We start from the raw sequence: 26223 nt of genomic DNA, 5'->3' as shown, positions 1-26223 counted from the left end.
AGCAGTTTTCATTGCTCAACCTTTTAGAGTTCAAAACTCCTCCCTTCCTCTCTCTCTCTCTCTCTCTGACACTCTCTCTATTTGAATCCACTCACATTTTCTTATAGAAATCAAGTGGATTAAGAAAAACTTTAGCTTCTAACTAATTACAAATATAATTGCTTGGCATGATTAATCAAGCACCTACAATACATCCATTAAACTGTAAGCATCAATTTTAACTGCAGCTTGCAGGAAGTCAAAGTAGCAAAGAATAAATAACGGCGCATAAGCTTCTGGTCCCTGGAAATAAGTGCATCAAAGCCTCGATAGCAGCTATGCAGGTTTTCGTCTGAAAAAGTCATATCAAAAGTTTTGTTTTTTTAAATGAAGGACACACAAGTTTTTCAGTCTTCCTTTACAGGCATCCTGGGAATGTTATCTAATGCAGCAGAAAGCGGTTCCTGGGTTGCAGGTGTGTTTTGGTAATGATTTGACCCCACGCATACTTTCAGTGGGTGGCATGGCATATAAAATCCAAAGCATATATGTAGCATTAGACTGCGAATTATCTCCTTTGAAAACAGCACCCCCCTCCTTTAAGGAAAAGGTAAAGGGACCCCTGACCATTAGGTCCAGTCGTGACCGACTCTGGGGTTGCAGCGCTCATCTCGATTTATTGGCCGAGGGAGCCGGCGTACAGCTTCCGGGTCATGTGGCCAGCATGACTAAGCTGCTTCTGGCAAACCAGAGCAGCGCACGGAAACGCCTTTTACCTTCCCGCCAGAGCGGTACCTATTTATCTACTTGTGCACTTTGACATGCTTTCGAACTGCTAGGTTGGCAGGAGCAGGGACCGAGCAATGGGAGCTCACCCCGTCACGGGGATTCGAACCGCCGACCTTCTGATCGGCAAGTCCTAGGCTCTGTGGTTTAACCCACAGCACCACCCGCGTCCCCCCATGACATGAATAGAATCTTAGGCAGGTCACAAATTACTTGAGGGACTACATTTAGCTTTTGCGCTGCAGGCTGGCTGCCCCAATCACAGAATGCCAGGCCCCCCATGGTAACGCTGGCACCCTTTGGCCGTGGAATAGTAGGCCCAGGCCAAAGAAGCAAGGGCCACTTTTACCTCTGTCATTTTCAAACTGCATCCAACTAAAGGCTTAAAACCATGCTTCCCTTGTTGCTGTTATGGGAAAGCAGCAGTGTCCAGGCTATCTGTCAGCGAGTTCCTGTTCCTGTTTTCATGACTCTAGCCCAAGTCACAACCATGGGACATGCAAATGGAAAGCACTGTCCCCAGTACCCTAGTCAGGGTACAGAGTTCACTGGTGCCTCTCACAACACAAGGCTCCCTTTCCCATCTTTTGCTGAGCAGATGGGACTACTCCACTGGTCTACCCCGAATCTAGTCCACAGTACCGAGACAGCACCACTGCAGTACGTAGGCAAGTCCGTGATGCTCTGATGTGATACCTAAGCTCTGAAACATGTGATTGCCGGGTTAAGATGATAAAACAGGGGTGCTACAGAATGCGGAAATGGCTTTGCGTGCATGACAGAAGTTTAGTAATCCTTATCAATAATGGCACCTGAGATTTTGTGGACACTGCACAAATAAAAAATTGAGAGGATACAGACACACAGCGCTGATAAAGATTTCCAGGCATTGCTTTGGGAAATCTCTCTACCCCCTGAACACCCATTCCAGTGGCAAGCAAATAAGTATACAGGGACAAGTTGTTTCTCAGCTCCGGCAGAGCCCCCAGGTGATACCCATGCTATAGAGGTGCAACAATTCTGTGGGATCCTTCAGTTCTTTGGAATCCTGAGTTGTGAAATCTTTGGAAGAGTGTGTAAGGAATGAGATAAAGTCAAGGGCAGCTCACTGGCAAATGTTCAGCTCTCTCCCATATACAGGATGCCTTCTCAATCCCTATGTCCTAATGTGTGCGCCTGCTGACTGCGTCCTTTGGCAGCATTCCTAGCATTTCCAGCTTTGAAGTCCCGATGTTGCACCAACAACAGTGCCTATATAGTGAAAATCATCAAGCTCTAAACAGACATCAGTTCCCACAGGGCTTGTGCCATTAACCTGGTTGTGCCACCGCCCAATCTGGTTCTCACAGTACAAAGAGGTCTGCAAGACAGGGAAGTCAGTCCACAGTGCTGCCTCCGCCTCCTATGAATCAGTAGAGTGCAATGCCAAAGCAGCATGAGACATAGCTTGGGCTGCTCAGCTTTCTAGGGCTTCTCAGTTGACAAACTCACCTGTCGGCTTTCAAATTGCATTCCCACCTGGCACATGTTGCCCTATACTGAGTCAGATCACTGCTTCTCATGGCCCAATAGCATCTTACTCCAAGTGGCAGTGACTCTCCAAGGTCTCAAGGAGAGATTTCCTGCAAACCCCAAATCATTTCTTAAAAAAAAATAAATCCAAAAAAAAATATCCAGGTGTAATATATTTAAGTGCTCATTTCGCACAGTTAAGAAATACACCTGTAAATTTTGCTTTTTTTAGTTATAAAAGGGCAACAGTGGCATGATTTGCATGGGATGACATGTGCAAGAAAACTGAGAACCGGCCATTTAGAGGAGTTTGGATTTGATATCCTGCTTTATCATTACCTGAAGGAGTCTCAAAGCGGCTAACATTCTCCTTTCCCTTCCTCCCCCACAAGACTCTGTGAGGTGAGTGGGGCTGAGAGACTTCAGAGAAGTGTGACTGGCCCAAGGTCACCCAGCAACTGCATGTGGAGGAGTGGGGAAGCGAACCCGGTTCCCAAATTGCGGGTCTACCGCTCCTAACCACTACACCACGCTGGCTCTCAGTGATGCACCCCCAAACAAATACTATTATAGGGTCATTCTCCTCTGCTCCTTCCTGTTCGGTTTGTAATGCCTCAGAGAGCATGCGGCACTTGATTTCAGAATGACATAGTCAAGACAGACAGACAGAACTTGGAATGAAGTTGCTGGTAAAAACAAGGGCCATGACTCTTGCTTAAAATGCCGGGTTTGAAAGACTCACAAAGAGCAGCAAAGTCAACACAGGAACAAATTAGGAACAAATGCAGGTGGTTCAAGATACACAAAGCCTGAGCTTCTCTACAAAGCTATAATAATAGATCTTTCAGAACTAAATGTATCAGTCTCTCATCAATTTCATCATTGGCCAACCACTGAGGAAAACCTGAAAGCACCATCCCAGTTGTTAAGCTCTGTTAATTTAAAAGTGATATGGACGCTATTATTAAGGCTACGGCTGCATCAGATATTATTTCGTTTGGACTTTTGGGGTCAAAAATAGTTTGGTGGGAGGAGTATAGAAATATTTATTTAAAAAACTGTTTTTCAATCTTGTTCTGTTTCATTCTTTCTCTCTGCCACTATTTTGTTGCCTCCCTCCCTTTCAAGTTGCTGTTTGCTTCTTTCTCCTAAACTGTCACATGGGAAACCCAATACTATCAGAGATCACCTTGCAAATGGAATGATATAACAGAATATAGCCAGATTTGGCTGACTATATTACTGAAGGTAATTTAAGCCCATTGAAGGTAACAGAGAGCAATGAAAACAAATAGGGTGATTATTATTGCCAAAAAATCGGGGGGGGGGGATTTTTAACACTGCAAAGAATGTTCCCAAAATACTGCAAGCGCATTCAGCTTAGACCTTCAAAATATCTAGTTTTCATGGTTGTGAGGCAACGTCTCATTCAAGCAACGTCTGCATAGAACAACTTTCTGCATAGTTTAAACATCGCATATGCTTCTGCAATTTCAAGTACAAAACACAGAAATTAGACTATGATTTGCTTGACTTTTCTGTTGGAGGGACAGCCATGGCCTACTGCCAATTTGAGATCTCCACAGCTTTCACCTGGTCACATTTCTGGCAGACAGCTGTCTATCAGGAAAGCCAGAATTTCCAGTTCTTGACTGAAGAGAAGGTTGGAGGAGACAGGCTCGCCGAGGCCGGCCGGCTCCAGTCACTTGCTCTGTTAATACATGAAAACCTCAGCTTATAAAAACCTGCTGAGCACAGGAGGGTTTCAGGAACGTCAGTCTTTGGCACCTGGGTTATGCACTGAATTGTTTAGTCAAAGCAGCTATTGAGCGATATGAGGAAACGGGGATTTCTATATCAGTGTCACAAGGGTGCTGCTGTGAACTTGCTCCCACTTGAATCCTCCCAAACACACAGAAAGTAGATTTCCTGTACAGTAATCCATTAGTCATGAGCTCTCTGTCTTTTGAAACAAGTAAACAGTTGAAATGATACTCCCTGCAGTAGAAAAGAAAGGGGACTTCCTATCTAAAACAGAAGGCATATTGGAGAAGAAGAAGAAGAAGAAGAAGAAGAAGAAGAAAGACTTCATCTGATAAAACTAAATGGAACAGAAATTCAACACTCTACTTGGGGCTTTTTAGCATGGTTGGTCAAAGTGTGCCCAGAAGCACTTTGCTTTTTGGGTGCTTCTGAATCTTCCAAGTCTTCCTCAAGGACAAAAGTGTGGTATACCCACAAACCACTGGTGGATAGAGAAATCCAAAGTAGTCCCAGGCCCAGGCCCCCATTACAGCTGATATCCCACTTCAGCTTTCCTTGAAAGCATCCACAGAGATAAAATTGCCTGCAAAATCCAAACTAGGCCAAAGAGAACATGGCTTCCCCATTTGAACAGCGTAGCTTTCATCCCAATGGCTGATGCTTCACAAAGCATTGGCCAACACAGCCTTGAAGCTCATTAAGTGAATCTTTACCCAGCAGAGGGAATCCACCATATTTCATGCAAAGAGAGAGAAACAGTACCCACACTGATGTTATATTTCACGCCTAATAACAAACAAAGTTAATATACCGAGGCACATCACATAGAATGCTGACAAAGAGCTGACAGGTCAAGCACTAAGAAAAACAGCTAGACGGCTAGGAATCTGGTTTAAATGTCACCATTAACACTTTGACAAATATCTGCTGTCACTTTTCATACAACGAGGTTTGGCTACAAGGCCTGAGCAGGGCTTGAAGAGGATGAGTTATGCCTGACCCAGTTTTCTGAAACATCCTCCTGACTCCTCATGAATAGAGACGGAAAAGAATAGGGAATCCAAAAACACCCACACACAAGCATCTTTTCCCCCAGCCTTCTTTAGATCCTTTCGACTTACTAGGTTACAAAATGAAGAGCTTGTGGAAAACAAATACAATGAGGTTTGGGGGGTTCATCAAGGGAAGATGTGAAGCAGTAGAGATGACAGGGGAAGAGATAAGGGCCTGGGCAGGCAGCTGGAGAAGCTATTGGAAGACATGGTCAACCTTACTATTGTGTATCAAGATGGTGAAACTGTTTGGTGCTTACTACATTGTTTCAGAATCAAGGGCATTTCAAAAAGTGTGCACTGCTGCAGTGCAATTGCCGCATTGCCATATGTCAAATTGCTAAAGCTCCAAATAAATTTATCTACTGGTCAGAATTTTATATTGCGCTTCCACAAACAATCACTCTTAGGACAGTTTACAAAAGTTAAAAATAAAATCAGCAGAACCATAAAACAAATATATTTTTGGAAACTCGCTTGGGCCACAGTTGCACTGCATCATAGGATTTGTTACAGATATGGCACGACAATAAATGCAATGATACAACACAATTCCGAGCAAAGAATGTATGTGCAACAGTATCCATAGCTACCTTATAACAACAGAAAGCATGGTACAGTGGTGCCTCGCAAGACGAAAAGAATCCGTTCTGTGATTCTCTTCGTCTAGCGGTTTTTTTGTCTTGCGAAGCAAGCCCATTGACGGATTAGCCTATTAGCGGCTTATCGGATCAGCTGATAAGCGGCTTAGCGGCTTAGAAAAAGGGGGGGAGGAAAAAAACCCGCAGGAACTCGCAAGACATTTTCATCTTGCGAAGCAAGCCCATAGGAGATTCGTTTTGCGAAGCACCTCCAAAACGGAAAACTCTTTCGTCTAGCGAGTTTTCCGTCTTGCGAGGCATTCGTCTTGCGGGGCACCACTGTAATACGAATGTTTGTTTGACATCATAAGTACTAGGGATAGAATGGCCTGTAACAAGATAATGGCTCTCATTATTCCAGATCCACTCTATTAAAATGGTATAACCACTTGGCCAGTGGATCATCTTTAAGGATTAAAAAATATAAAATAAAACAAACGCAGGCATGCCAAACTGGGGCGCTTTGATTGTAGCTGTAAAGCCAGGATATTAATAGATAGCCACTCCACCAATTTGGCAGAATGGGAGATGCAATTAAGTTTTTCTGGTGTTGTGTGTGTGGTTTCTTTTGGCTGGAGGTCATATAGGAGAGGTGATGTGGAGTCTCTACCCAAGGTGTGAATCACTGTTTGAGGAGCTGAAGACCTCATTAACTTGTTCTCATAAATGCTTGGCACTTCAAAAGCACCTCAGATGCCTTCCAAATTATGCCAAGTCAGAGTCATTACCTCAGTCTTGAAGCTGACATAGCAAGGGCCTGGGGCCAGAGAGACAGTAAATGCTTTTTCAATCTCTCTCTCTCTCTCTCTCTCTCTCTCTCTCTCTCTCTCTCTCTATCTCTCTCTCTATCTCTCTCAGGTAAAGGGACCCCTGACAATTAAGTCCAGTCGCAAACGACTCTGGGTTTGTGGCGCTCATCTCACTTTACAGACCGAGGGAGACGGCATTTGTCCACTTCCGCAGACAGTTTTTCCGGGTCATGTGGCCAGCATCACTAAGCTGCTTCTGGTGAAACCAGAGCAGCGCACGGAAACGCCATTTACCTTCCCGCCAGAGCGGTACCTATTTATCTACTTGTACTGCGTGCTTTCAAACTGCTAGGTTGGCAGGAACTGGGACTGAACAACAGAAGCTCACCCCATCATGAGGATTCGAACTGCCGACCTTTCGATCAGCAAGCCCAAGAGGCACAGTGGTTTAACCCACAGCGCCGCCCGCATCCCTATGTATTGATATACTTAGCCCTGATTATAAAATATATACACTAGTTGTTTTCAAGCTTTTAGTCTTCCGTGGATCTTTTTCAGCTGGCAAGAAATCCCTGTATGTCTGCCATGTAACATGCAGTTCACATGGGAATGTTGACCAGGCCTACTGGGCCTCCAAAATCACCATGCATCATTGAGAATTGAAATTCTCTCCTATGCCCATGCATTACAGGGTAAGATTGGATGTTTTTCAGGGAAGCTTATCTGCCATTAATTATGTTCCTGCTGACAAGTTTCTGAGGAATTCTAGGGATCCCTGGAAAAGTTTGAAAGCCACTAGTATACACAGTGCAAAGCTCCAGGAAAGCCTCAAAGAATCCACACAGAAGGATCTACTCGGATGAATTCTACTGCACTTACAAACCTATTTCACAAGCACAGGGGCTTCCTCGATCCTCCCCGCCTCCAAGGATATATCATGCTGGAATAAAGGCAGCTTTGTAGGACTGGGAAAGAGGAAAATGCATTTGGATAGTGTTGAGAGCTCAGAAGTTCTGTACATAATTCTGTGACAGTGGACAACATGGTAATAAACAGGAAGTGTAGGAGATGCCAGCAGAGTGGTATATATTCTGTTACAACACTTCCCCAATGATCCAAACACAGAATGGCTACTGCTGAGCTACATCTCAACGATCCACATGCTATTGGGCTACAAATACACTTTTGTCCCTACGTATCACTTTCTCATAAAGCTTGGACCTGAATGGGCCAGCCTTTTGGGAAAAGCTCACATTTCAATGGGAAGTTAAGCTTTGACCAATATCAAAACCAAACACATAGCATCAGCTGGATACATGAAGAGAAAAAAAAAAACTAACTGTAGGTGCAGATGCCCAATCAGAATGAGATACTGGAAATGCTGAGAAATATCTGATCAGAATGTGGAGTCTGCTGAATACGGAAACTTGAACTCTTTTCTTGCTGATCTGCCACAAACGGAAAGCTCCATCGCAGGATACCTACCAAGAATATTCCTTGTTATTAAAGAGTCTCAGTCTGCTGGCCTATGCTGCAGCCACTACAGCTGGAAAGAAGGGGGCAAGTTTGCTGTGACCATCCAAGCGCATTACACCTTTACCAGAAGAATGGGTGACCATGTGCAGGTGAGAACATGCGACACAATAATATCCTGACTAAACATTAGGAAGAACTTTCTGATGGTTAAGAGCTGCTTGACAGTGGAATGGACTCCTTCAGAAGGTGGTGTACTCTTTCATTTAAGATTTTTAAGCAGAGGTTTCATGGCCATATGCCAAGGATGTTTTAGTTGAGATTCCAGCATTGCAGGGAGTTGGACTCTCATCCCCCTTTCCAACTCTACAATTCTATGCAAGAGGCTCACGATGGCTTGTTATGCAGGTTTGAAAAGACCACAACGGCATCTTAAAAAAAGAAGCCCATTGAAATATTGTAATTTATCAAAGATTATACGTTATAATTTCCGATGCCCACTGTTGCAGGCGTAATTTCATTTACGAGACGCTTCTCATGGGGCCTTCCAATACGATCAAAGCAGAATAACAAAATATATAAAAACAGTTGAAACATTTGAATATATAGAAACATTAGATATAAAACTATTTTTTAAAAGCAGCAATATAAAAAGCAATTGAGATCCGACACAGACACTAACCAGGATAAAAACACATATAATGTGGTAAAAGTTGTTTTATCCCTCTTGACTCGAATATATACGTAATTCTGCCACTAAAGTGAGCTTTCTTCATGTGTTTGTTCATAAGTAATCAAGTATCCACACTTCCTATTCATTGTATTGGAAGCTTGGTAGCTGTATAATTAATTTCACAGAATGAACATGTATATGCAAGGCAAATCAGCAGCTACTTGATCAAGAAATATACACAAACTACAAGGTTTTTTGTACAACTTGTTAAAAAAATGCAGATAGGGATGCACTGTGGATTGTGGGTTATTCTGCTTGCTTAAAGACATGTTTGTTGTTGTTGTTGTTATATGTATACTCCGCCCACGCTAGCAGGCTTACAGGAAATCTAAAATTGATAGTTTATTGTTTGGGTGGTTTTGCTATTATTTTTTAAGAAAAGAGAATGATTGATTGTGAAACACCTAGTAATTCTTCAATGGTTTTAATTTCAAAATGCATCAGATAAAAAATAAATGCATTGAAACAAATGAATGGTATTTTATTTTTAAACCTACTTTTTAAAAACACCAAACAGCAGTTTTTGGTTACAAGTACAGAATGGGTCATCTGTCAACTAGTTGAATAGCTTCAAGCTTTCATAAAGATTCTCCTGTTCAGAGAACAATTAAACAGACCATAATAAATCCCAGTATGTGAAAGAGTCATGATTAAAAAAAAAGGCACTCTTAGATCTGCGGTTAAACAGAAATGTAGTAAAAATTAATTAAGTAAAGTCTTTCAGCCTTACTCATTGGAGGGTTTGGGAACACATACAAAGGCAAGAGTCACTGACTCACTCTCTCTCTCTCTCGCACACAAACACAATGAATGCACATGACCTGTGTCCAAGAAACCCGAAGTAGCTATCTACAGCCCAGAACTGCCTCTGGAAACAGCCAGAAAACTATCAGCTAAAAAGATAAGAAAAGGTTTGTGGGGAGGCTGGGGGAGAGAAGTAACCTTTTCTGATTAAAGCTATCAGGCAGATGGCCCTGCTTCCATTCCTCTCCCAATAAAACAGCAGTAGCAGCAAAGTTATATGTCTGCCTGAGAACAAGGAGGCACAGAATTTCCCAAGGAGGCAGACAGAGAAATGCCAGGACAGCTGCTTGGGGCAGATGGATCTTTTGACAGCTCCATAATGCTGCTGTCGGTGAATTTAAACTCTGGCTAGAGCAGCCAAATCAGCCACCATCTGTTTGTGAGTGTGCACAAAGGATTTGGGAGCAGCAGGTAGCCTAAGAAAACTAGCAGCAAGACCAGCCACCTTTAGATCCTTGGGACTCGGGCGGCTTACATGCTTACTGCATGCAACACACATTTTTGTAGAGCACGGCCAGAACTTGCTGCTACTCTTGGAATTCCATGGTTATCTAGTCAGGATGAGAGGAACATTGTCTCCAGCCTACAGCAACTTCAGAAGCATTCTACTGCTAGAAAAAGGGGAGGGTCTCTAGATGGTAGGCACCTTGAGAGAAAATGGAGATCCCAGAGAAGACAATTGCACAGCCACTATCAGGCAGCAACATGCCATGAATGGAGCTTTATTTTGAGGTCACAAGTGTGTTACGTTCAGAATTTTGCTTTTAGTTGCCGTAGGACATGCATCGTTTGGTTTTTGGGGTTTTTAAGTCACTGTGTACGCTCAGGAACTAAAGAAACTTAGATCCCTGGAATGCCAGAATATGGTACAGTGGTACCTCGAATTACAGACGCTTCAGGTTACAGACTCTGCTAACCTGGAAGTAGTACCTCAGGTTAAGAACTTTGCTTCAGGATGAGAACAGAAATCGTGCGGCGGCAGCTGGAGGCCCCATTAGCTAAAGTGGTACCTCAGGTTAAGACAGTTTCAGGTTAAGAACGGACCTCCAGAACGAATCAAGTTCTTAACCTGATTCCCAAATGTCTCCGTTGTCGTACGTTTCAGTTCTTGAACGCCAAAAACCCGGAAGTAAATGCTTTCATTTTCAACGTTTTTTGGAACCCGAACGTGCGACACAGCTTCCGCTGAGTGCACAAAGCTCTTGTAACCAATGGGAAGTCGCACCTAGATTTTTGAATGTTTTGAAAGCCGAATGGGCTTCCGGAATGGATTCTGTTCGAGAACTGAGGTACCACTGTATACAGCAACTGCAAGATTGTGGAACAGGTTTCCAAACCAAACTTATCTATAGCCAACCACGCAGGCATTTAGAAAGGTTTGTCCCATAAAATATTTTCACATCCTCTAATCTGCTTGCATTTCATTTAAGTGGACTAGTTCAGACATTAACGATCTCCACGAAATAAAACCATGGTTTATTAAGCTGAGAACAAGCACTGTGCCTGGGTACTCCCCTCTTTGTTCCTGCCCTCCCACAGTGGAGTGACTGTTTCTATAGTGGTTTGTTAAACCATGGTTTCCTAATACAACCAGATCTCAGTTAATCCTGGTTTACTAATAAGGTTATGAAGCCAGGACTATAAAATGGTTAGTAAACTAAAATTAATTCATCATAGTTTCACATGTAACAGGAAATTGTGGGTTGCCATGATTGAAGCATCAAAGCCAGCATATGAGAGAAGGAAAGGCGGATGCAGCCTGCATTAATAAACAGTGGTTTGCTGAACTGAGATTACGACACCTGAACTGCCCTTCAACATTACTTTCATGGCTGAATTATTTGTGATGGTTTATGTAATGATTTCAGGGTGCTTTTTATAAGTAATGTATAGATAAAATAACAAATTGAAAACGAAATGTATATTTTAAAGGGGTAGTTAGGGTCTTTTCTGGCTTGTTTGGAGGTTCTAGCAGGGGAGCGCAGCTATCGTATACCCTTGACCGAAGAACGGTACACTCCTTCTATCTGGGATTTTCGTCCTCTTCCACCGAGCGTGCAGCTTCGGGAGGGACGTGCAGCTTCGGGAGGGATTGCAAAAAATTGGAAAAGTGGTAGTATACCGACAAAAATAAAGTGGCTTGCCAAATTATTGGAGTACTACAATATATCGAAAACAATTGGAGAAATTGGAAGATCTCAAAAGAGAAGATAGACAGGGACTGGAAGGTGTTTAAAGGATACAGTAGTGCCTCGCAAGACGAAATTAATTCATTCCGCAAGTTTTTTCTTCTTGCGAGTTTTTCGTCTTGCGAAGCACGGTTTCCCATAGGAATGCATTGAAAATCAATCAATGCGTTCCTATGGAAACCGCCTTCAGACCAGGTCCGGGGACAGTCTGTCCCCCGACCTCTTCTGAAGGCTGGGTGGGGGGGGGACAAGGGCTTTTCTTCCCACCCCCAGCATTTTAAAAAACCCCGGGACAGCGGAGGACTTATCCGCTGTCCGGGGCGATCTTAAAATGCTGGCGGGCGGCATTTTAAAATCGCCCCGGGATAGCGGAGGACTTCTCCGCTGTCCGGGGCGATTTAAAAGCCTCTGGGAAGGCAGGCAGGGGGGACAAAGACTTTTGCCCCCCCGCCGGCCTTCAGAAGAGGTCCAAAAGTCTTTGCTCCCCCCCGCCTGCCTTCAAAAGCCGTCCGGGATAGCGGGAAGCACTTCCCTGCTATCCCGGACTGCTTTTAAAATGCTGGCGGTGGGGAGCAAAGCCTTTCGGCCCCCGCCGGCCTTCCTGTACCTCTTCTGAAGGCCGGAGGGGAGGGGAGGCTTTGCTCCCCACCGCCAGCATTTAAAAGAGGTCCCCGGAGATTTCCCTATGGGCTTTCTTCTTGCGAAGCAAGCCCATAGGGAAATTCGTCTTGCGGAGCAACTCGCAAATGGAAAACCCTTTCGTCTTGCGGGTTTTCCGTCTTGCGAGGCATTCGTCTTGCGGGGTACCACTGTACTTGCAAAGCCATATTGAAAAATCAGAACTCCTATTAGAATAAACAAGTTCCGTTTTAAATACTGAAATACTAAATAAGATGGATAATAGGAAAAGAAGCATGAAATTAGGTTAAAGGTGTGTGAAAGAAAGTAATAGAAGTGGAAAGAAATTGCAATTGAATAGATTGGAAGTCTAACACAAAGGTGGGGTGAGGGGTGGTGGATGGTGATGGGAAAAGGAATTATCTGTGGGATTGAGTGCAGGTATGTTTGAACATTTTAAAGGATTGTATGAAATGTATGTTTGTATGATTGTATATTCGCAATATGTGTGTATCAATGCTGAATTATTTGAACAATAAAAACTTTTTTAAAAAAAGAAAAAAAAAGGGAAAAAAGGGTCTTTTCTGGCAAGCTGCTTTGCCTCACATACTCTTGCAGACAAGGCCCTGTCATTAGCAAGGATTTGGCTGCCTCCTTTACCGGCATCCTTTGTCAGCAGAAATCAACTTTCCAACAGCATACAAATGCTTAAGTGACAGATAAATCTGACATTAGCAAGTTTTCAATGGCTGTTTCGAGTGAAGGTGTTCTGCACTTCTGCAGAGAGCCATTTCCTCGGGAAGATGCTTGCTCATTAACATTAAGGGGAAACTATAAACCTTGCCATGTCTCTGTAACTGTCTCGAAAGAGACTCTGGCATTATGCATATTCCTCTTCAGCAACATCTCCAGTGTTTCTTCTCAAATAGAGAGGAAACCTTGCTGAAATGGGGGGTGGGAATAATCCTGAAGCTTGCACTTGTTTAACAGACTGCAAAATAAATTATTTGAGTCGGAGCTCATTTGGTAGCCATACTGTTCTTGAGGGCAGCATTTAATGGAGGAGAAGGAAGCAATCCAAGCTTAAAATTAAGAAAGAAAGAAAGAAAGAAAGAAAGAAAGAAAGAAAGAAAGAAAGAAAGAAAGGGAGGCAGATTTTGCAGTTTTTAAGCTGAAGGGTTGGACAATATTAAAAATAGATTTTAAAAAGCAGTTCCAAAAATTGAGCAGCGGATGTTGTGAATGAATCTCATTGGAGTCTAAGCGGCAAGGACATCTAACACACTAAAGTAAGAGATGTAAAACCTGTGGCCTTCCAGCTGCTGCTGCACTACAGCTACCATAATTCTTGTCCACTGGCCACACTGGCTGAGGTTGATGGGAGTTGGTGTCCAATCACATATGCAGAGCCTTGAGATCTCCACTCCTGCATTAACGGCACCCTCAAGGTTGCTCTGGGCCAATATGAAAAGAAGCAGAGTAAATAAGAAGTACTAATACTCAGCATTCTGATACAGTGGAACCTCGGTTCTCGAATGTAATCCGTTCTGGAAGACCGTTTAACTCCCGAAACCGTTCGAAAACCAAGGTGTGGCTTCCGATTGGCTGCAGGAGCTTCATGCACTCAAGCGGAAGCCACGTTGGATGTTCGGCTTCCAAAAAATGTTCAAAAACCAGAACTCTTACTTCCGTGTTTTTGGCATTCGGGAGCCAATTTGTTCATCGACTAAGCCGTTCGAGAACCAAGGTATGACTGTATTATGTGCAGTGCAACCCAAAGCATGTTTGCGGATGGAAAACACCTACTGTGTTGAATCTGGCTTGCTTTTAGGAAGTGCTTCATTATTATTATTTTGGTAAAATGAGCCCATATCTTGCTAAGAGCGCTGTGAGTTCCAGCATAGAATGGTCGCCAAAGACAGAGGGGGAGGGTGACAGTACTCTGTAATGGTGAGTACCATCACAAAGAAAGCACTGCTTCTAGGGAGTGCGAAAAGCCTTCGTTCTTGAAGGGCTACACATCTGAGGATCTTGTGAACCTGACAGCTCTGCCAATCAACTGACACCAGTTATTTTCCCCATTCTGCAGTTGCTGGGCCTGAAGTTAACACACAGTGACTTCCTTAAGATCGCAGCGAGCTAACGGCTAAGGTGAAATTTGAAGCAGGGATCCTGGCTGCCACTCTTAACCACAACGCAAAACCAGCTCTGTTTACAAGAACATAGCATTTGTTTGCTGAGCACAAAAGCTCCACTATATTTTTGGAGCACGGGAGTGAGGGTGGGATTTCTAAAAGTACCTTTGATGAGAATGATGAAAAACACCACCACAATGTTTGTGTAAATCTGATGTTAAATGAGAGTAGTCCTTAGGCCGGGGAATATCTCCATTTGCAGACCAGAAAACTACACCCACAAGCCGCAACATCCACAGCTGGTGAATGTTTCGTATTTCAAGTCATTCTGAAATGGCTGCTGTCTGCTTCTGTCTTCCCTCTGCCTTCAACTGCTTCACCCATTTCCTTTTCCTGTACCTTCAGCACCAACCCTTCCAGTTTCATCTCCTTGCATACTGGCTGTTTAGTGACCCAAGACTAGGCTCACCTGAAACAGCTTCAGCTGACTCAGCTAGTCTGACGTGTGCAGGTGGCTCATGTTATTCCGTGTGTCACTTGTTTATGAAAAAGCCTGGTGGACTGGCCCCATTTTACAGAGGTTAAAGAAAAGGAAAAACAAACAGGCAAGGGGAGAGGCATGTGTACACTGCATTGGAGAAATGAGGAAAATATTGCATGAAAGTGTCTGGCAAGTCTCATTTGTTTTGACTGGTATAGCTGGGAGATCTTTGTATGCACAGCATAGGGAGCCAACAGCAGAGGGACCGTCTGCTAGGCACAAATATTCTGTGCCAACATGTAACCTGCTCCCCAGTCCTTTCTGCACCTTGACCTGTAACACAGGAGTTGTCAAAAGTTTGCCCGTCACTCACAAACCATTTGTATGCACCAGGGACTTCACCCCACAAAAGGTAGCAGGATAATCCTTGTGAGTACTGGTGAGTTACACAGCATATGTTTCCCAAAGCAACAAAAGGTGCTTAGTTATCCTTTTCTTTTAATGCTCTCTTGATTTCTTACATTTATACATCAGCTGTAATTTGGTCATGTCCTAAACAATAATGTCCAAGGATTCCATTTGATAAGCGCTTACTATTTGCAAATCTAGCCATAGCACCTCAAATCTCTTCATGACATGTTCCTCAGGGCCAAACAGCAGCTCACCCCTCAGAAGCAGAAACCGACTTCATATTTTTAAATACATCTTCCATGAATCTGAAAGCTGGGAGGTAGATCTCAAGCAAACAAAGCAAAACACATTGGTTGTGCTTGCATGTCACACTAAACCATGGTTTTAGTGAGACGCATAAATTGTAGCAATATTCAACGCTTGTTCATTCCCTGCCACTCCAATACACACTTCTCCCCCTGTATAGCCAGGAGGAGGATTTCAACAGCTTTTACATTTGGTTTCCCATTTAAAAGTTCTTGTCATTTCATCTGTACTGGAGATCGTGGGTTACACTAACTAGGTTTTCTTGAAACAAGTCAGCTCCATAAACCATGGTCTGAAGTTGGCTTGTTTTAAAACTGGAGAAGAGGAGGTTAAGGGGTGATATGATAGCCATGTTCAAATATATATAAGGATGTCACATAGAGGAGGGAGAAAGGTTGTTTTCTGCTGCTCCAGAGAAGCAGAGACGGAGCAATGGATCCAAACTACAAGAAAGAAGATTCCACCTAAACATTAGGAAGAACTTCCTGACAGTAAGAGCTGTTCGACATTGGAATTTGCTGCCAAGGAGTGTGGTGGAGTCTCCTACTTTGGAGGTCTTTAAGCAGAGGCTTGACAACCATATGTCAGGAGTGCTCTGATGGTGTTTCCTGCTTGGCAGGGGGTTGGACTCGATGGCCCTTGTGGTCTCTTCCAACTCTATGATTCTATGATCATGGTGTGAAACCATGCTCATCAGTTCAAATGAAACAAACAGATGCATTTAAGGGCAATGGAAAATAAAAGCTCCCCAAGTCCTTCTCCTGACCATGTGGGAAGAGAAGGAATGGGGAGCACAGGAGCCTGAGGCTCACTGTGTCCTCTGCACATTACACAAAACCATGGTTTGGCATGATGCACCAACACAGTCATTTTCTCATCACATCCACTAGGGTGCCACATGAAGTGAATAGGACTCATTGTTTGCTTAATACCTTGGTTCAATCTAGCTGGCCTACCTCTCCACACACCCCGTCAGTGTAGAAATGCATGTATCCCGTTAGATTTTATGTTTTGTCTCTCCAACTATTCCCTACTTTCATTATTTCTTGCTCTTAAGTTTGCAAGCCTTCGGGACAGTAATCAGGGACACGGTTATGAGCCTGAGTCCTTGGATTGGGTGGGGCAACTTCAAAATCTTTAAAGCATTTTAATTGTGCATTACTTATGTACATTGGGATTCCATGCTCTCAAAACAGGCAACAGGACATAGCAATTAAGTGCTGCAATATATAAATTAAGCATCAGGATCCCAGTTCAGAAAAGCACAATAAAGTTGACTGTAGAAGAAAGAGGGACAAAAAAGCATTTCTGTCTGGAGTTGCTATGCAATATGAACCCCCCTTTTCTTTTAAGGGAGTGGAGGTTTGCATTCCACTGTTTCCATTAAGCAAATTGCTGAAAATATTTTTGGCTGCTGAAGGGCTTCTAGAGCAGCTGCAGTGGAAACAATCTCCTCACCCCCACCACAGGTGTGGCAAAGCTCAGTGAAATCCACATTATTAGGGTAGTTGGAAGATGGGTCCATCAAATCAGATATTTGTTTTGTTTTTCAATTGTGGTCCCTATTTTTCCTCCCCTCCTGATACTGTCATATGCATAGGCTTCCTTAATCAATATCTTTCAACGTTCCTCTCTTTTCAGGAAATTGATTGGCTAAAGGTAAGATATTCTATCTATGCTTTCAAGTAATATTTCTTTTTGGAATGTTTTTATGGGAAAGGGCCCAGAGGTAGAGCATCTGTCTTGCAGGCAGGAGGTCCCACATTCAACCCTGGCATCTCCAGCTAAGCTTGGGAGAGACTCCTGTCTGAAATCCTGGAGAGCCACTGCCAGTCAGTGCCAACCACACTGAGCTAGATGGGTCTGACTCAGTATAAGGCTACTTCCTTTGTTCCTGTGCCATGCTCCAGCCATGCCTTCATAACCGCGAAGCTATTATTGATGGCACCAACTTAACTATGGAGCTTGGCCATGGACACATGTAAGGGGGGTCAGTTTGCAAACTCCTGGTTCCAGGAGGACCACTGTCTAGTCTGGAGGATAGATGTTGGCCAACGCTGGTCAACTAAGGCTTATTGACTGAAGCAAATATTGTTCTGTGTGAGACAACCATAGAGATGGTTTTACTGAACTATACCTTGAATTATGCCATAGTAAATTAACAGGTAAAGGCTAAAGGCACTGGGCTAGCTGGAATCAAGAAAGTGAGGAACTAGCAGATCTCAAGCTCCCATCATTGCAGTTTCTCCCACCTCATTAGCGCCCTCTACTGGGTATCTGTATAATTTCCTGCAGCACAAACTTGTTGGCATCTATCGTCTCAAGAGACAAAGGAGTGTGCCTCCAGGGGTGAAGTCAAACCACTGTGTTAGCATCTCTCTTGGGCACAAACCTAGGCGGTGTGTATGGAGGTCATGGGTGGCTCAGACGACAAGCCTCCCCTCTGGCCTTGGTGATACGGTCCAAAGGAAAGCAGAGCAATACATTTGGCAGCAGCCTGGCTGCAGGATTTGCCAGAAAGAGGCATACAAGACACCATCCAACCGTCTTAGGGACTCCACTCTGGATTTGTGTAGGGTTTACTCCTTAGTCTTTTATTTTCCCGAAAATATCCTACAAGGCAGAAGTTTAGGACCAGAGTTTTCCTCCTCCTAGATGCGCCACCTTCCCCGGTTGAAAAGCCCCTCACTTCCTTCTATAGCATGTGCAGAAACCACCTTCTTGACTGTTGGACTGATTAATGGTCACATCTGCTTAATCTGCCGGAGCATGTTTTTGCATGCAGGGGAAGTCACTAACTCACTGAGGGTTTGAGACTCATCAGCTACCCTCACCTGGTTTAGTTGACCAGCCAAAGCCACTCCCAGGTTGGGGATGCTGTCACATGCTGACAGCTTCTAGGAACCACAGGTGAGAGCTGAGTGCAGGGTGGTGACCAAAGGTGGGCAAACTACCCCAGAAGGAACATGACATGTCCCTCACCAGAAGTACTACCTGCTCCCCTAACAACCTATACAACTATGGAGGAACAAATCACACAGACAAAGCATCTACCACAGGTCTCAAGCACTGGACTGAGACAGGTGTCAAAGCTTGCTTCACGTGATATTCTCTCCCACACCCAATGGTATATACTGGAGTGGGGAAACCTCAGTGAATTGGAAGGAGGCACTCATAGTAAAGGTAAAGGGACCCTTGACCATTAGGTCCAGTCATGACTGACTCTGGGGTTGCGGCGCTCATCTCGCTTATTGGCCGAGGGAGCCGGCGTACAGCTTCCGGGTCATGTGGCCAGCATGACTAAGCTGCTTCTGGAGAACCAGAGCAGTGCATGGAAACGCCGTTTACCTTCCCGCCGGAGTGGTACCTATTTATCTACTTGCACTTTGACGTGCTTTCGAACTGCTAGGTTGGCAGGAGCAGGGACCGAGTAATGGAAGCTCACCCCGTCGTGGGGATTCGAACCACCGACCTTCTGATCAGCAAGTCCTAGGCTCTGTGGTTTAACCCACAGCGCCACCCGCATCCCTCCAAATATCATAGTATTTGCTACTAATTTAAATTTGAGACGAGGTTCAGCAAAAGGTTCCACATAAGTTATACTGGGCTCCTGTGGTATGTTTTAATAAAGAGTAGATTACGATGAAACCGTGTCAAAGATGTAGGAGACCACACTCCACTTTGCAACAAGAAGGGCCATTTTGGATTTCCATCCATAACAACACATTATATTGAACTCTATTAACAATGTAGTAGATGCCAACTTGTACTGACCAAAACTGGTCATATTTCAAACTTGAACCTTTTAAGGGAATTCACTTAAGGCAGGCATGGTCAAACTTGGCCCTCCAGCTGTTTTGGGACTACAATTCCCATCACCCCTGACCACTGGTCCTGTTAGCTAGGGATGATGGGAGTTGTGGTCCCAAAACAGCTGAAGGGCCAAGTTTGTCCATGCCTGATTAAGGGAAAGCTAGGATGAGTAAGAAACGGGAGTAGCAGCTATTGTTAATCAAGTCAAAATGATTCTGGGTGTGAAAGAACTTTGTGACAAAAGCTGAGTGCTTTTAAAATTATACACATAATTAGTGGGTGCAAGTGGAAAATAGAAGGCGCAGTGGAATAGCCTGTTGGGAATTAAAGGGCACAGACGAGCTGAGACCAAATTCTGCTTCTTTCCAGACATGGGACAACTATCAGCACTCATTCTGGCCCTACACAGTCAAACCTGAAGGACATACAGATGCATGGTTTACAGTTGACACATCTGTTGGGTAGCCAAAAAGAACTACTTACGTGGTCAAAATACAGGTTTGTGCAAGCCCTGAGGAGTCAGACTCTAGATATCCAGATGTTTACAGAAATGGAGTCAAAAGCCATGCCAAAGCAAGACTTGGTGATGTGTACTCAAACTCACCTTTTGAAGTGATTTGCCAGGACTCCAATCAACTCTCCGATCTTGCTCTCATTGACTGGATGCATGCTGAGAAGGCACACAATTAGGTCCTTGTTGTCCTTTGTGTGGAAAACTGCAAGCTGGTCTTTTCCATTGGAGACACTCAATCCCGTCAGCTGAGCGAAGAAAGAAGGGAAACATTAAGGTTCACCAAGTTCCATGCCTTCGTGGATGCTTTGCAGTAGTCATAGAAAATTAGATTACAAATACAGACACCTTCCCCCTACCACCCGATTCTGGAATGACAGCCATGTCTGATTAACCAGACTTTAACAGGGCAAGTGCCTGGCTTTTGCCTCTCAAGTGACCTCAAAGCAGAAATAACACAGGGACACAGGGACATTTACTACGAGCAGCACACTATATGTTTTGACATTAGTATTTCAAATATGACTTTGTATAATATAGAAGTGCCTACAGACAGCTGAGCAATTAAACAGAACCTTAAAAGCAAGGCATACATTAAATTTCACAGTAGCACCTCAAGTACTTAGGAAGCATGCTAAGCATATTACAAATATATTAGGAAGCTTTGTTTCAGTTGCACTACATGATATATTTATAATTATTAGAATCAGATTTTTTTCTAAAAAAAAATTTAAGGGTACTCTCAGTTTCCTATTCATATTGAAATACGGACCCTCAATGAGTCCAAACTTATAGACACACAAAATGTTTAGGGGGCCCAGAAAAAAGTACCATATTTTTCGCCCTATAGGACGCACCGTCCCATAAGGCGCACCTAGTTTTTTTGGGGGGAAATAAAGGGGGAAAAATTATTTCCCCCCCAGGCGCGGGGCTGGGGCGGGGGAAGCCCAAGCTTCCCCCAACCCCAGCCCTCAGAACAGGCAACTCTCCGCAAGCCGCGGGAGCCCGGCGCCTTGCAGAGAGCTGCGCAAAGCCTGGGCGCGCTGAGCTCAGCACCCCCAGGCTTCAGCATGCAGGCAATTCTCCGCAAGCCGCGGGAGCCCAGCACCGGGCTCCCGTGCCTTGCGGAGAGCTGCGCGAAGCCTGCATTCGCCCCATAGGACGCACACACATTTCCCCTTCATTTTTGCAGGGGGAAAAGTGCGTCCTATAGGGCGAAAAATACGGTACTTATTAGAATTATTACTACTAACTGAATTTATACGCCACCCTATACCCGGAGTCTCAGGGTGGCTCACAGAACAAAACCAGAACACAAAACCATAAAATATAGAATCAAAATAAAAACAACAACCCAATAGCCTCCCCGCCAAAAAAACCCCCTCCACATTTTAAAAGGGCATCGGATGTCAATCAAATCAACCAAAGGCCTGGTTAAAAAGGAATGGTTTTGCCTGGCGCCTAAAGGTGTATAATGAAGGCGCCAGGCGAACTTCCCTGGGGAGAGCATTCCACAGACGGGGAGCCACTGCAGAGAAGGCCCTGTTCTCGTGTTGTCTTCCTCCAGACCTCTCGAGGAGGAGGCACACAAAGAAGGGCATCAGAAGATGATCTCAGGGTTCGGTTAGGTTCATTTAGAAAGAGGTGGTCCTTGAGGTATTGCGGCCCTGAGCCATTTATAAAAAGTATCTGGAGTCCCACTCTCTGCCTGCGGTGCAGAAAAGGGCAACCAAACTCACCAAGGGGCAAGAGCAACTCCCCTTTGAGGAACGTTTACAACATTTGGAGCTTTTTAGATGAATATGGGGAGAGGGGATAATGATGTATTTGCATGATGTGGGGAAAGTGGATAGGTAGCATCTCTCACACAGATACACACAAAATAAGAGACTCTGGAGTCATTCAATGAAGCTGAACAGCAAGAGATTCAGAGCAGATGATAGGAAGTGTTTCTTCACACTTACTTAAACTCTGGAATTTGCTACCAGTTTAGATAGCCTTATCCCTCCATGAAATTATCTAGCTCCCCATAAAAGCTATCAATGGCTACTTGTCATGATGACCATATTTCATCTCCTGCATCAGAGCAGCATGTCTCTGAACACTAGGCAGTGGGGATTATGATCAGAGCGCCACTGTACCCATACTGTATCTTCCTGTGGGCATCTGCCTGACCAGACTGCTGGACCAGATTGGGCTACCAAGACTACGTTGTTATGAATTTTTAGTTCATCTCCAAACTTACTCACACATTTCCCACAAAATGTGTTCGTCACATAGAACACAGAAATTGACAACTGATAACAATATATGAAAATGTATCTGCATGGCACAACATACCGTATTTTTCGCTCTATAGGACGCACTTTTCCCCCTCCAAAAATTAAGGTGAAATGTGTGTGCATCCTATGGAGCGAATGCAGGCTCCTTGGCTTCAGCGCTCCCTCTGCGCCCCAGAGGCTTTGCATTGCTTTCACTGAAGCCTGGAGAGCGAGAGGGGTCGGTGCACACCGACCCCTCTCGGTCTCCAGGCTTCAGGATCACCGCCTGAAGCCTTCAGAGCACAGCGCAAGTTCCCGCTGCGCTCCACAGGCTTCAGGTTCCTTTCGCTGAAGCCGGGAGAGCAAGACTCCCCTGGCTTCAGCAGAGAGGGAGAGCTGTGCAACGCCCCTTCAGCCAAGCGGGAGGAGAAATGGAAGGGGCTCCATTTCTCCTGCCGCTTTGCTGAAGGGGCGCTGAGCAGAGAGGGGGAGAATTTTTTTCCCTTGTTCTCCCCCTCTAAAACAAGGTTCGTCCTATCGTTGGGTGCGTCCTATAGAGCGAAAAATACGTATTCTAAACACAGTATGGAGACCTTTTTTTGTAGCAGAACAGTACACCCCCCCAGACTATATACTGCAACTGTACAGCCTTGGGGTAGGGATGGGTGAAATCTGCCCATTTTGGTTTCTCTCCATTTCTCATTTTCCATTTTTCAGTTCAGTCCATCCTGTTTCTGCATTGGCACACGAAAATTCATATAAAATTGCGTGCATATACTCTTCTGATGTATCTATTTTTGAAGCATTTCCCCCTGAAATCTTACATTTCTGTATACATTTTTTTACTAAGGCAGACATTTTCTATGCTCTTTTGATTGGAGAACCACATTGCAAAATCTAGGTAAGTGTCAACTCCAAAGGATAACTACATTTCAGTGCGTGTCTTGGTTCAGTAAGTGCAAATTAATCCTCCTCCCTTCGCTATTCATTTTTTAAAAGAGGCATATGTGTTTTATTTAAAAAATACTAACGAGTTAAAAGGTTTGTGCAAATGTAGCAATAAATCAGGTGAGACAGAACAAAGATTGAAATATCTGCGCGTGCTACCATACAATGGCTCTCTTGATAATAACAAAGAGGTTGCTGATTGACCAAGTATTGGTGATGGGGCTTTGATTCTGCTTACAGTGCATTTCTGCTAATCAGACCCGTAGAAAAAGCCAATACATTTCTATATTCCGGATTGTGTTTGGCACACACAAGCTTTTGTCTAATAATCAGGGATTAAATTAAGCAAAGGCTTGAAAGAGCGTTGCCCCAGAATTTTTATTTATATATACACACATACACATACATACATACATACATAATACACACACATACATATAATATAGTGTATTAGAGGGTATAAACTTTAAATTTTAAAAGCTGATACAGCTTTGATCACTCAAACATCCCAGAGGAAAGCACAATTCTTCAGGCACAAACCCAATAATTGCTATTTATTTTTGTAGTGAAACGTCAAGCATTGACAAAAGTGTACTCAGATGAGAATTCCTAGCTATTTAGAATGGCTATAATTGGATCAGACTGACTGCTAGTTTCTTCAAGGAACTTAAGAAAAAACTCAACCTTCAAGGACTGTTCTTTGTTTTAGCATAAAAAAAAGAGGCTGTCTCATTTCTGACACCTTTCAACACCTCTCTGCCATTTTCCCCTTGCGGGAGAGAAAGGTTAAGACTTCAAGAAATTTTCAGTGCACCAGAAAGCTCATGTAAAAAGGAATTCCCCAAACAGCAGTGCATACTTTTAGAAATTGTTGTTATAAAAGCCTCCAAAAGCAGGGTCTAGGTGTGTTCAGTTGTATTTTCTAGGATTCTAATCAAGGGGATGAGACTGAAAGCAGGCAGAAGGCTGAACGCTCTGTGACCAGGCATTCTCTTGCAAGGGATCAAGAGACCCCAATCAAATGTTAAAAACAGTACAGCATTAAATATTAAAAACTTCCCTGAACAGGGCTGCCTTCAGATGTCTTTTAAAGATAGGATAGCTGCTTATTTCCTTCACATCTGAAGGGAGGGTGTTCCACAGGGTGGGCGCCACTACCGAGAAAGCCCTTTGTCTGGTTCCCTGTAACCTCACTTCTTGCAATGAGGGAACCGCCAGAAGGCCCTCGGCACTGGATCTCAGTGTCTGGGCTGAACAATGGGGGTGGAGACGCTCCTTCAGGTATACAGGACCGAGGCCGTTTAGGGCTTTAAAGGTCAGCACCAACACTTTGAATTGTGCTCAGAAACGTACTGGGAGCCAATGCAGATATCTCAGGACCGGTGTTATGTGGTCCCGGCGGCCAGACCCAGTCACCAGTCTAGCTGCTGCATTCTGGATTAATTGCAGTTTCCGGGTCACCTGCTAAGGTAGCCCCACGTAGAGCGCATTGCAGTAGTCCAAGCGGGAGAGAACTAGAGCATGCACAACTCTGGCAAGACAGTCCGCGGGCAGATAGGGTCTTAGCCTGCGTACCAGGTGGAGCTGGTAGACAGCCGCCCTGGACACAGAATTAACCTGCGCCTCCATGGACAGCTGTGAGTCCAAAATGAATCCCAGGCTGCACACCTGGTCCTTCAGGGGCACAGTTACCCCATTCAGGACCAGGGAGTCCCCCACACCCGCCTGCCCCTTGTACCCCAAAAACAATACTTCTGTCTTGTCAGGATTCAACCTCAATCTGTTAGCCGCCATCCATCCTCCAACCGCCTCCAGGCACTCACACAGGACCTTCACTGCATTCACTGGTTCTGATTTAAAAGAGAGGTAGAGCTGGGTATCATCCGCATACTGATGAACACCCAGCCCAAACCCCCTGATGATCTCTCCCAGTGGCTTCATATAGATATTAAAAAGCATGGGGGAGAGGACAGAACCCTGAGGCACCCCACAAGTGAGAGCCCAGGGGTCTGAACACTCATCCCCCAACACCACTTTCTGGACATGGCCCAGGAGAAAGGAGCTGAACCACTGTATAACAGTGCCCCCAGCTCCCAGCTGTGTTCGGCCTGCACCTTCTTCCAGCAAATATGGGGAGTTATGAGCTGGGGTCAGGCAGGAGAGAATGCTAACCCAATACCCACTCCTGATCTTCCTTCCCCTCTCCATCCAGGCCAATTCCAGAGGCAATGGCCAGTGCCAACTGTTGTGTCCCCTAGAAAACAGTTGGGACAAAGTTATTGTTCTCTAGGTTTCAATCCTGAAAAAACTATACTCCTTTAGAATGGGGAAAGTCCATTTGGTGACCTTCAATAAGTCAACGGTCAGTTGTACTACTGTGACTTCTGGATAGTACTACATTTACTACTTAGTTTTAGAACAAGGAGCTACCTCTAACATAAAAAAGTGAATGGTTGGTATGCAGCGGACTATCAACCCACATTTAGCCCCAATAATTTGCTACAGGGGGCTTCTTCAGCAGGGTAGATTAGTTTAAATAATTGATTTAAATCTGTTTTGGGCATCTTGGCGTGGGTAATTGTGATTTGCCCTGTAAGGCAGGTGAATGGTGAAGCAATTGTACCACTGCTTTGTGAGGTACCAAACTCTGCACGAATCCACTGAATCTACACTCTCAAAATGCCACAATTGGACCCAGGAACGCATCCTGATTCAATTTAACAAAACAAGCTTGCAAAGCGATAGTAACAGGCATGTGTGAAATAAGAGAAAATGATCTTCATTTCCTCTGTTTTCCAGAATGTATTGTTATTTCCTAGTTATCTGTACACCAGCTACAGACGTCCTCAACCCTAGGATCATATCTTCCCATCTTGATGCATTTATTTATTGCTATCCTTCAGTTCCTGGCATATGCCAACTTGGCTGGCAACACCAGGGACAAGAACTCCACCAGAGGTTTCAAGTCACGGGGATTTTTACTGCCACAAGTCAAAGGCACACAGTGGGATATTGCTCCCCATTTGGAATTGCTTTTTTTTTTTTTTTAAGGTTAGG

The 26223-nt window shown here is 44.3% G+C and overlaps 1 protein-coding gene across 2 annotated transcripts in view; it reads right to left on the bottom strand.

The window, feature by feature from the left end:
• The window catches only part of MYO1D (myosin ID), a 184176-nt gene that overhangs the window by 36196 nt on the left and 121757 nt on the right, over positions 1-26223 (bottom strand). For both annotated transcript variants that reach the window (XR_014212797.1, XM_082194740.1), the window contains exon 21: positions 20051-20205. Coding sequence is in view for 1 of the 2 variants with exons in the window: in XM_082194740.1 (XP_082050866.1) it covers positions 20051-20205 (155 nt within the window). In the remaining variant the exon portion in view is untranslated. The remainder of the gene's footprint in view (positions 1-20050; positions 20206-26223) is intronic.

This window comes from Podarcis vaucheri (assembly GCF_965113315.1).
Source record: "Podarcis vaucheri genome assembly, chromosome: 13".
NCBI classification, from domain to species: domain Eukaryota; kingdom Metazoa; phylum Chordata; class Lepidosauria; order Squamata; family Lacertidae; genus Podarcis; species Podarcis vaucheri.
Note: the sequence above shows the minus strand (reverse complement) of the source record. Positions and strands in the feature narration are given on the sequence as shown.